The following is a 10323-nucleotide window of genomic DNA, read 5'->3' as shown; positions in this document are numbered from 1 at the left end:
CCTTGAGCCCCACCCAGGCTTCCTGAGTTGGCCGTCTGTTCTATCAAGTCTTCCAGATGGTCCTGATGTACCAATGGGTGAGGGGGTACATCTGGGGAGTAAGTTCCTGTGTGGCCAGAAAGGACTGGTCTTGCTCTTGTGAGGTGTCCCATGGGTCAGGAGTCCCTCCTGTGTCAAGACTGTGCCTCTCTCCTGCACATTTGGAAACTCTGAGAACATTCAGTGATAATAATTGCTGAGCCTGCCAGGCTATCCGTAGAGAAAGGCTCAGACAGGCTGAGCCACCAAGCTTCTCACCAAAGTCCACTGGGGAGTCTTTCTGGCAACTGCCTGACTTGGAATTTGCAGGCAATAGATACACACCAGAAACTCTATTTAGGCAGCTATGGCTGAGACCCAGCGCATCTCCAGAATTCAAAATCACAGCTGACCAAAGATGAGAAGCAGCCAGTTCCCCATCATGGGAGATGTTCAAGCAGAGGCTTTGTAACTATCTGGTGGGGATGTCCAGGAGGCCACTCAGGCATCGGATGGGGCGGGATGTGATGGGAGCCGAGGCCTTCCAGCCCCCACGCTCTGTGACTCCCCACATTCTAGGCCTTATTATTTATCAGTGAAACCGCAAGTGTTCAAGTGGAGCCACCAAGCCCACTGTAGGAGCGGGTTCGTGTCTTCCCTTTGCTCTGGGAACTCTCTGAATCACAGTGGCTTGCTGAGAAATCCACATGTGTAGTGGATGACTGCTTAGCTCAGCCCATCCCGGTGCTGAGCTCTGGTGCAGGAGTGATCACAGTCTCAAGCTTCAGGGGTGGAGGAAGCTTAAGTGAGAATCTAATCACTCTGCCTCCAATGTCTCTCATCTCCAGAACCCCACCTGTGGGCCACTGTCCATAGAGCCAGGACTGATTTGCTTGGGAGGCATCAGGACCTCCTTCCTAGGAATCCTGGGTAGGGTCAGAGGCTGTCGCACCCATTCCTCCTCTCTGCTGTGACTCTGCTCTTTGTCCTGAGTGGTGGAGTGTTTGGGTCCAGGTGACACACCCCTGAGCCCTTACCTAAGAGTGCGTCTCAATAAGAACGAGCAATCAATCGTGTTTAGTCTTAATTTAGCACCTTGCCCAACCACCCTCCCCTCCTCCTCCTTTGTACTTAAATAGTTCCTTTTATCCAACAAGTTCAAAGCTGTCCAACAAAATAAACCTACTTATTTTTGCACCGCGACAGAGTAGGCATGCATCGTTCTTCCCATTTAAGGGAGAGAGGGAGAAGGTGAGTCATGCAGTGGTTGAGGGAGGCTTCTGGTGGTATGAAGTGAGTCAGTGAGGCCCCAAGGCGGTTGACCTGGGCTGCTTCAGTTCATGCCTAATGCTCTAGTTGACACTTATAATGGGAAGATTAGGTGAGATGAGATTGTGTGTGTGTGTGTGTGTGTGTGTGTGTGTGTGAAGTGGTTTGGGCTCTTGGGAAAAAATGCAGGGCAAAGGGGATTCTTATGCTTGGGGTGTGTGTCTGTGAAGAGCTTCCCTGGAGATCACACTGCCTGCCCTTTATTACCATCACCAACCAACACTAGGACCATTAGCATCCTCCTCCTCCTCCTCATCATCCTCACCATCACCAAAGCATGCATCTTTTGAGCCCTTACCATGAACCATCTACTGATCTAAATTATAAATGGGTCTAAAAACTCATAGCAATCCCATGAAGTCAGTGCCATTCTTTCCCCAGTTTTCAGATGAGGGGTCAAGTCTCAGTGAGGTTAAGTCACACACTAAGGTCACATAGCTCCTAGGTGGAGGAGTCTTCATTCAGATTCAGGAAGCCTGCCCTTGGCAGCTGTGCTCTTAACCATGGTGCTTTACAGATGCCAAGTCTCAGATTCTGTCAGCAGGGTGACAGAGCCATAATTATGCCATTGTTTTGGTTCATTTCCTTGAAGGAAATAAGAATGCTTCTGTTACAGGAACTATTTCTGAGAACTTGTACCATGAAGGGTGACCCAAGGAGGGGAAGTTCTGTAGTACCTCTAACTTGAAACTTGAGATCCCTGACAAATTTAATGGCCAAGAATCAGCAAAGAAGCTTAACCTACTCTCTACCGTTCCCCAAACCACTTCACTTATGAGGAAGAGAAGAGAAATAGTCTGGATCCCTTACAGATGTTCATTGTTTCAACACTTACAAAGCACGTGTGTTATCCAATGAGTGCCGAAAAATCTTGCCAGAGGTAGTCCAGACATCCCAATCCCACTGTGCAGTGGGAGAAGTTCAGGCTTAGGGAGGTGAAATGACCTCTCCAAGGCCTCACAGCCAGTGAAGAGACAGCATCAGGTACGTCTCATCCTGGTCCATTGCTCATTCCCTGTACCCAGCTGTTAAGGTCTTTGGCAAAGGGACATCTGGATCAAATGTCACATCCATCCACTCTCACACCCTGGGATAGACTGCACAGGGCAAGGCATTCCAGGGTCTGGGATCTCCCTGAGGATAATCTCCCAGGGCTTCTCTCATCCTCCAATGCCCTCTCCACCCAAACTCCACATTGCAGGCTCAGCTTCTGGCCTTTGGCCACTTCTGGCCTCTCTCAGCCGAGACTTCCCCTTTATGCTGTTTATTGCACCCAGATCACCCCTGCCTCCCTTTCCCTTCCTTCCCCCTGGATCTTGGACACCTCTGTAGCCTCCTGCCAGTCACACCAGCAGATCCAGGTGCTGCTTCCCTTTGCCTCCACCTGTCTTATTCCCTTTTCCACTTCCTGTCTCGCATGTGCTTGACTTAGATGGTCACTGCTTTCTCTGCCCCACACCACACCCCTGGAACGGTTTCTCACTTGTCCCTGCCAAAAGCCTCGGTCCCTTCTTAGAAGATTACCTATGGGGCAGCCACAGGGCTGATGTGAGGCCATCACCCCTGCCCAGCCTGGGGTCTCCAAGGCAACAAGAACCAAACATCAAAATAACCAATTCCTAGGTCTCAGTGAAGACAAAGATTCTTCAAGGGATTAGGATTCTAATGAAAGCAGTTCTTTGAGCCCTACCTATGAATCACCTAGTCAGTGAAGCACAGATAAATCTCTTTTGAGAAACAGGCAAATAACGTGAAATGGCTTCGTCTCTTTACCCTATGGAAGAGATTGAAGTGGCCTGATTGGAGCTTGAGGCAGGAGCAGGTGTGAGAAATGGGGTGCAGAGAATACACAATTATGTGTATCCACCTGCTCAGCAGTTTTGAGAGCTCCTGGGGGTCGTGTCCCCCTCATACCATTTCCTGTCCCTGGGATTGTATCAAACACAATGCTGCCCTTAATATCATGTGTGCAGTTTTCTAATTATTCTAGATACAACATATTTCCAAATGTCCATTTCACATCTTTCAAATAACTCATCCTCTTACCTTCTTCCCATTTCTCATTTATTTTTGGAACTCACATTGGCCCAAATTGTTCATAAACAGATAATCCTTTATCAGAAATAGGATTCTTCTGTTTTGGATTAGTTCTGTGTCCAGCATACAGAAGATATCTAATAAATGTATTTTGAATTAAACTGAGCTAGATAAAGAAATGTGGGTTTGAACGTTCAATTGACAGCTCAATTTTTCTTGGGATGAGTAAAATTTGCAAATATTCCAATTTGGAAATCAAGAAAGTACATAAAGTCCACTCTTAACCTGTGTGAGTTCTTGGGGACCTTACAACCCAGGGGAGTCCCATTTCCCCTACTAATTCAAGAAGCAAATTCACTCAAGCCTTTCTGTATTTTGCAAATTCTCCAAGAAAGATGTGAGATTGACAAGGGACAGACAGCAGCCTTGTGTTTACTCACCAGACGGTCTGTCTGCGGCTTCCATCCAGAATTCTTGTGCCATTTCACCTTCTGCAGGGCAGCCAACAGGGAAAGGAAGCATCTCTAAGAGAGAGTGGCAGGCAACTGGGGTCACCTGTTTCTCCCTGTAGCTTTGGTGTGGCTGCCGGTTGGCCATGGCCCAGAGCCAGTGTGGGTCTGACTATTTCAGTCCTTTCTTCTTTCTTCTCTCCATACTCCTGGCTCATTCAGAATACATGGTGTTGCTCCTTTTTGACCTTGCATTGCCTGGGCGCAGACAGTGGGGACACGTTGTCTGCCGCAAACAAATCTGTCTGGATCATGGGGATGATGCTCTGCTCTGGACACCTCAGAACAATGGTGCTTCTTTCAGAGACCTCGGAAGCTGTGGTCCTGTGTCTGGAGATCATCCATGATTCCTCTTCATTTCTATTCCACAGGACGTTCAGCAGGGTGGGCTGCGCTTCTCTCCACCAACTCAGCTTGCTTTGGCTGCTTCTCAGCTCTGCCTTCTCCAGGTTAGCCCATCTGAAGATGGGCTCTCTGTGATAGTCTGACTCCTGAGGCTTCCTTGAAAGGTTTCCTTCTTGCTTCTTTTCCTTGTGTTCTTATCCCTTTTATTAAACATGCTGCTCCTTGTCTCCACATCTCTCCATTTCTCCAATCTCTCTGCATCGCCGGGAATTCTGCATTTGCTTTTTCTGCTAACCCAGTTCTTGAATCTTCTCATCCTTAGAACCTAAACATGCTCCTCTGTTATTCTCTCCTTCAAGACTCCATGAAGCAACCCTGGCCGATCAGTGGATAAGACCAAAGAGATTGCAGGACGTTGCTGGCATTTAGTCTCCGCTCAGGGTAAAGCCTCCCTGGGTGGGAAGAAGAGTGTTGAGGAAATAGCGCCTACCAGGAGGCCAGCACTTTGGAGTAGGTTGGCAAGAGTTGGAAAGCAGGAGGCCTGTGCTGGTCCCCGCAGGGAGTGCTCATCTTTGAAAGCAGTCATCTTTCCATACATCCCAATCCCAGATGAAAGGAGACAGAAGCTCCCTGCTGACTGCTTCTGCCTAGCACAAAGTGTCTGCGTGTCTGGGTGATACCTGACTCCAGACCCGCCTATTTCTCCCCCTTTAATTGTCTTGGAAGAAAACAAAGAAAATTTGATTTTATTACAAGTCTAGGGCTTCTTTGTGATGCTGTGGGGCTTTTTCATCTGGATGGCATTATAATAAGTGGTGATAATGGTCTTGGGGAGTGTAGACGAAGGACCTTTTATCTGAGACTCAAGCTGAGCCATGAAAACTCAATGGGGAGAAAGACTCCAATAAGTCATCGTAAATGGCAGTTCTGGCTGGCCGCCAAAGCCACAGAGGAGGTTGGGGTGCTGCTACCTGCAGGTGGTACCTGGAGGTGCCTGTACTTATGCAACTTGTATCTATTCCCAACTCTGACTACCTTTTCCTTGCATCTTCCGGTGCTGCCCTTCACCTCCTAAATCAATCCAAGTGACTCCAACTTGCTTTCCCAGATGCCCTGCTTGTGGTGTGTCCAGGCCTTGGATTCAGTGACATAACCACAGTCCTCCTACGGTGCTTTAACACCTTTGAATAGGTTGTGTGTAAAGCAGCAGGGCTGGAGGAAGGATGCCCAGATCATGATTGGGCACACGTTCCTGGTATATCCATTTCACTTAGAGAGTTGGGCGAAAGATGACAAAGTTTAACTGCAAATTTAAGTGATTTTTAATGTTCAAGCCAATGAGAACGTATTATGGAACTAGTGAAATTTTAAGATGAACTGATTTTATGCCTATGGAGGGCCCTTAGGGCTATCTCCTGACATTTCTAATATCCCCACTCGCTCTGTTCTGACACAGTGGATACCCGGTGAAAGCGTTTGATGAACACTACCTTATTACTTTCCCATTAGCCTCCTGATACATTTCCTAGTGAGTTCAAGTGCATTTGCATTGATTTTTCAACTCGTATTTTTCATCCTTCTTTCAAAATGATCTCTTTCTCCAGAAACTTCCCTGTTCTCAAACCAATTACCAAAGCCTCAACTTATAAAATTATTTCCTCTACAATTCTCTTATGTGACAACAGGGGACATTATGTGGCACTACAAAACACAAAGTTGTTGGACCTTTTTAACCATGGTCCAAATCAATCCTAATCATTCGCCTCAAACATCCATCTCTGACTGTATGCTGCCTCATTTAAAGATCCTTCTCTCAGAGCAGACAGGGAGAGAGTCTACTGCTGACAGTTAATGCCACTTCTTTCTCAAACCAATCTGTCTCTCTCTGGAAATGCTGGGTGGGCCAGGACATGAGGTTGATTATGGACCTGCAGGATCACGTGATACAAAAGAATGACATTGCATGCACCAACACCCAATTAATGAGGGCTGGACATGTGACCTCTTTGAAGATCTCCCACAGAACTCTGATTTCATGGGTGTACTGCCTGAAGAAGAGTCCTGACTTAGCAAGAAGCCCAAGTAAAGAATTTTATGGGACAAGGGACTCTTCTGAGGAAGGCAAATAACAGACTGAAGGAAAGGGCGTCTAAAAGCAATGAAGAAGTACAAAGAAAAAAGACATTACATACTGTGTCCACACCCTCCGTGGAGGGGGTATAAAGGCCCATCCAGGGGAAGGAGACCCACAGCGCTGTGGCTTGCCTTGCATTCTGTCTTCAGCCAGGCACCTCGCACCCTCCCAGCACCATGCCTTACAACTGCTGCCTGTCCAACGTGAGCTGCCGCAGCAGCTGCTCCTCCCGGCCCTGTGTGCCCCACAGCTGCCATGGCTGCACCCTGCCCGGGGCCTGCAACATCCCTGCCAACGTGGGCAACTGCAACTGGTTCTGTGAGGGCTCCTTCAACGGCAGCGAGAAGGAGACCATGCAGTTCCTGAACGACCGGCTGGCCAGCTACCTGGAGAAGGTGCGCCAGCTGGAGAGGGAGAACGCGGAGCTGGAGGCCCGCATCCAGGAGCGGAACCAGCAGCAGGACCCCTTGGTGTGCCCCAGCTACCAGTCCTACTTCCGGACCATCGAGGAGCTCCAGCAGAAGGTGAGGGGGCTGGCTGTCATCTGTAAGCAAGGAAGGATGACCGTGATCCTCCATCTGGGGTAGAGAAGTGTTTCCTGCTTCTTGGCTGCTGTGATTCTTACCTTCAAAATGTCTCTTTAAGCCATTCTAAAGAAGTTGGTGGTTTGGTCCTGACTTCCCATCCTCACTAAGCGATCTCTCCTCCCCAGATCCTGTGCACCAAGTCTGAGAACGCCAAGCTGGTAGTGGAGATTGACAACGCCAAGCTGGCTGCCGATGACTTCAGGACCAAGTGAGTTCACATTTGTTTCCTTTACTTTGGTTTAACCTCTTGTTAAATGGGATTTCCATAGCTTTACTGAACAACTGGTCAACCCTGTTAGTTGTGAAGAAGATGGGAGGGAACCACGTAAAGGAATCACAAAAATAGAGGGCAATGGTGGGTCTCCATGGAGCCTCCAGAACTCTCTGTTTCCTGGGTCTACTCATTTCAGAAAGAGGGAAGACCAAGCAAATGAGATTACCAAGGATCGTTCTTTTGAGTCTTGAAGATCTGCCAGTTGCTGATCTGCCCCTATCTTCCTGCAGGTTTGAGACGGAGCTGTCCCTGCGGCAGCTGGTGGAGTCCGACATCAACGGCCTGCGCAGGATCCTGGACGAGCTGACCCTGTGTAAGTCTGACCTGGAGGCCCAGGTGGAGTCCCTGAAGGAGGAGCTGCTCTGCCTCAAGAGGAACCACGAAGAGGTGAGGCCAGAAATGTGAGATCAAGAAACCTGACTCAGTCTCAAGAGGGTGGCTTTAGGAATTTGGTGCAGAACCAATATGAGGCTGAGGAAGTCTGTAAGAATTTTGTTTGAAAAAAAAAAGCCTTATGAGGAAAGAAGAATTGGAGAGAGAAAACCTGTGCATGTCCCCAAACAGGATACAACTTTTACTCCAACCCCCCTGCACCATTTCTTTCTAGAGCATTTCCATTTGCTGGTAATTGGTCACCAAGTTGTGGAACGAGTCCTGGTATTACTGTTATTAGTGCAAAATCACTTTTATTTCTCCCTCAAAGGCCAAACAATCAAACAAACAAAATATGACTGAGCTTGTGGGTCTCCACATTTCCTAAGTCATGGTGAAGAAGGAGTGGGGACACTTTCTGTCTCTTTGGAGGGGCCATTTATTGGATATGCAATCTGAGATGGTACCAAAGTTTTGTATTCTGGCGTCCTCACAGCCAATCTGGGAAAGCGTGCATCTATCATTCTATCCTTCAGTGATACCCAAGCAAATCCTTGGGAATTCTTTTTGGAGCCAAGTCCCATGGCATGGCCACGGTGAGGAGGTGCTGGGCCACATGCAGACCATCTTGCCTAGAACTGTCACAGACTGCTTTGCTCAGTTTTCTTTCTGAAAAAAATAGACTAACAGGGCATCAACAAACAATGCCATCTCTGAGAGTCCAATCATTGAGGACAGTAACTCTTACATTTTTTGCATCCACAGGAAGTCAACACCCTGCGCTGCCAGCTTGGAGACCGCCTCAACGTGGAGGTGGACGCTGCCCCCACCGTGGACCTGAACCAAGTGCTCAATGAGACCAGGTGTCAGTACGAGGCCCTGGTGGAGACCAACCGCAGGGAAGTGGAGGAGTGGTTCACCACCCAGGTGGGCATCCGAGCACCTGACCACTCAGGATTCAAGACCCCTGGGCCTTTAGGGCAGGGTCTGATCCTGTCTCCTCCCCTTGGGTGTTGCAGACTGAGGAGCTGAACAAGCAGGTGGTGTCCAGCTCAGAGCAGCTTCAGTCCTACCAGGCGGAGATCATCGAGCTGAGACGCACGGTCAACGCCCTGGAGATCGAGCTGCAGGCCCAGCACAACCTGGTGTGTACTGCAAAATTGGGGAGGCAGAGTCACCTCTGGGCCTCACACTCTCCTTAGCCCTTGGAGCTAGTGACTCTGCAAGCCCATGGAGAAGCTCCTTAAAGGGGGGGCAGCTCTCTGACACCCCTTTATCTTCCCCACTACAGAGGAATTCTCTAGAAAACACACTGACAGAGAGCGAGGCCCGGTATAGTTCCCAGCTGTCCCAGGTGCAGGGCATGATCACCAACGTGGAGTCCCAGCTGGCCGAGATCCGGGCTGACCTGGAGCGTCAGAACCAGGAGTACCAGGTGCTGCTGGATGTCCGGGCCCGGCTGGAGTGTGAGATCAACACGTACCGGAGCCTGCTGGAGAGCGAGGACTGCAAGTGAGTAACAGCTCTCATGAGTACACTACTCCGTGGCACTCTCCAAAGATTACATATCTTGGGAAGGAAACCATGCCTTCACTCCAGGCATGCTCAGACAGCATTTTTATTTCTCCCTCAAAGGCCAAAACAAACAAACAAAATATGACTGAGATTGTGGGTCTCCACATTTCCTAAGTCATGGTGAAGAAGGAGTGGGGACACTTTCTGTCTCTTTGGAGGGGCCATTTATTGGATATGCAGAAAACACATTATGGCCATCATTAACAACATCAAATAGTTTGGAAGCAAGAATTATTTGATGTACATATGGAAATTGTACAACCAATTCTTTGTATTCTACTATGATAGTATATATGATCGCCTGATATGTGATCAATGATGTCTTACTGTCTACAATACTGTATTGCATAGAGGGGACCTCTCTATACATTATCCTATCTTGCCTTATAATTTAACCCCTGGCCAATATTCTCCCTATTCTATATGTGACTTGCCCAAAGTCACCAGCTGGGAATAGACCAACATGGGGTAGAAGTCAGAGTTTTAGGGTTTCTATCCAGTGCTTTTGGCGCTCCGCAGTGCAAGGTAGGCCTTCTCTGTTCTAGGCCGGGCAGGGTCCTGATATGTGTTCCACTCTTGGGGTTTCTCTGGTATGTGATTTTTACATCCTCCTCAATTTACCTTGTCATTCTTTGTCTCTAGGCTTCCCTGCAACCCCTGCGCCACAACCAATGCGTGCGGCAAGCCCATCGGGCCGTGTGTTGCCAACCCCTGCACTCCCTGCGCGCCCCCTGCCCCTTGCACACCTTGTGTCCCGCGCTCCCGCTGTGGACCCTGCAACTCCTTCGTGCGCTAGAATCCAGCAAAGACAAAGGGGCAAGGACACGGGCCTGAGGCTCCAGAGTGTTGACCTGGCTCTGGTTCCTTCAAGAGAAAGGGCCTGAAAACACAGTGGAAAGACTGACGCTGCCCCAGGGAGGCACAAGAAACTCACCCAAAGCCTCCAGCCACTCCAGCCTACTCCAGACCCGCCATCAGGATCTGTTTCTTCCTTTCCTTACTCAGAGAACCCTCTGAAGTGCCAGCAGCCCTTCCTTGTAACCCAATAAAGGCAATTTTCATGGCAAAGCAGATGCCTTTCTCTTTGGTATGCATTCATTGCCACTGTCAGCATCAATTGGGGACTCTATAAAAAGCCACTTG

At 48.9% G+C, this 10323-nt stretch overlaps 1 protein-coding gene across 1 annotated transcript; it reads left to right on the top strand.

Moving 5' to 3' along the window:
* Positions 1 to 6548: 6548 nt before the first annotated feature.
* Positions 6549 to 9976, top strand: LOC308636564 (keratin, type I cuticular Ha1; the record flags this gene model as incomplete). The annotated part of the gene is made up of 7 exons (XM_081272126.1): positions 6549 to 6896; positions 7085 to 7167; positions 7464 to 7620; positions 8371 to 8532; positions 8625 to 8750; positions 8897 to 9117; positions 9823 to 9976. 7 exons carry the CDS (start codon positions 6549 to 6551, stop codon positions 9974 to 9976), a joined length of 1251 nt encoding a protein of 416 aa, XP_081128252.1.
* Positions 9977 to 10323: the final 347 nt, after the last annotated feature.

The sequence above is a fragment of the Spermophilus citellus genome, assembly GCF_964194105.1.
Source record: "Spermophilus citellus genome assembly, chromosome: 17".
NCBI classification, from domain to species: domain Eukaryota; kingdom Metazoa; phylum Chordata; class Mammalia; order Rodentia; family Sciuridae; genus Spermophilus; species Spermophilus citellus.
Note: the sequence above shows the minus strand (reverse complement) of the source record. Positions and strands in the feature narration are given on the sequence as shown.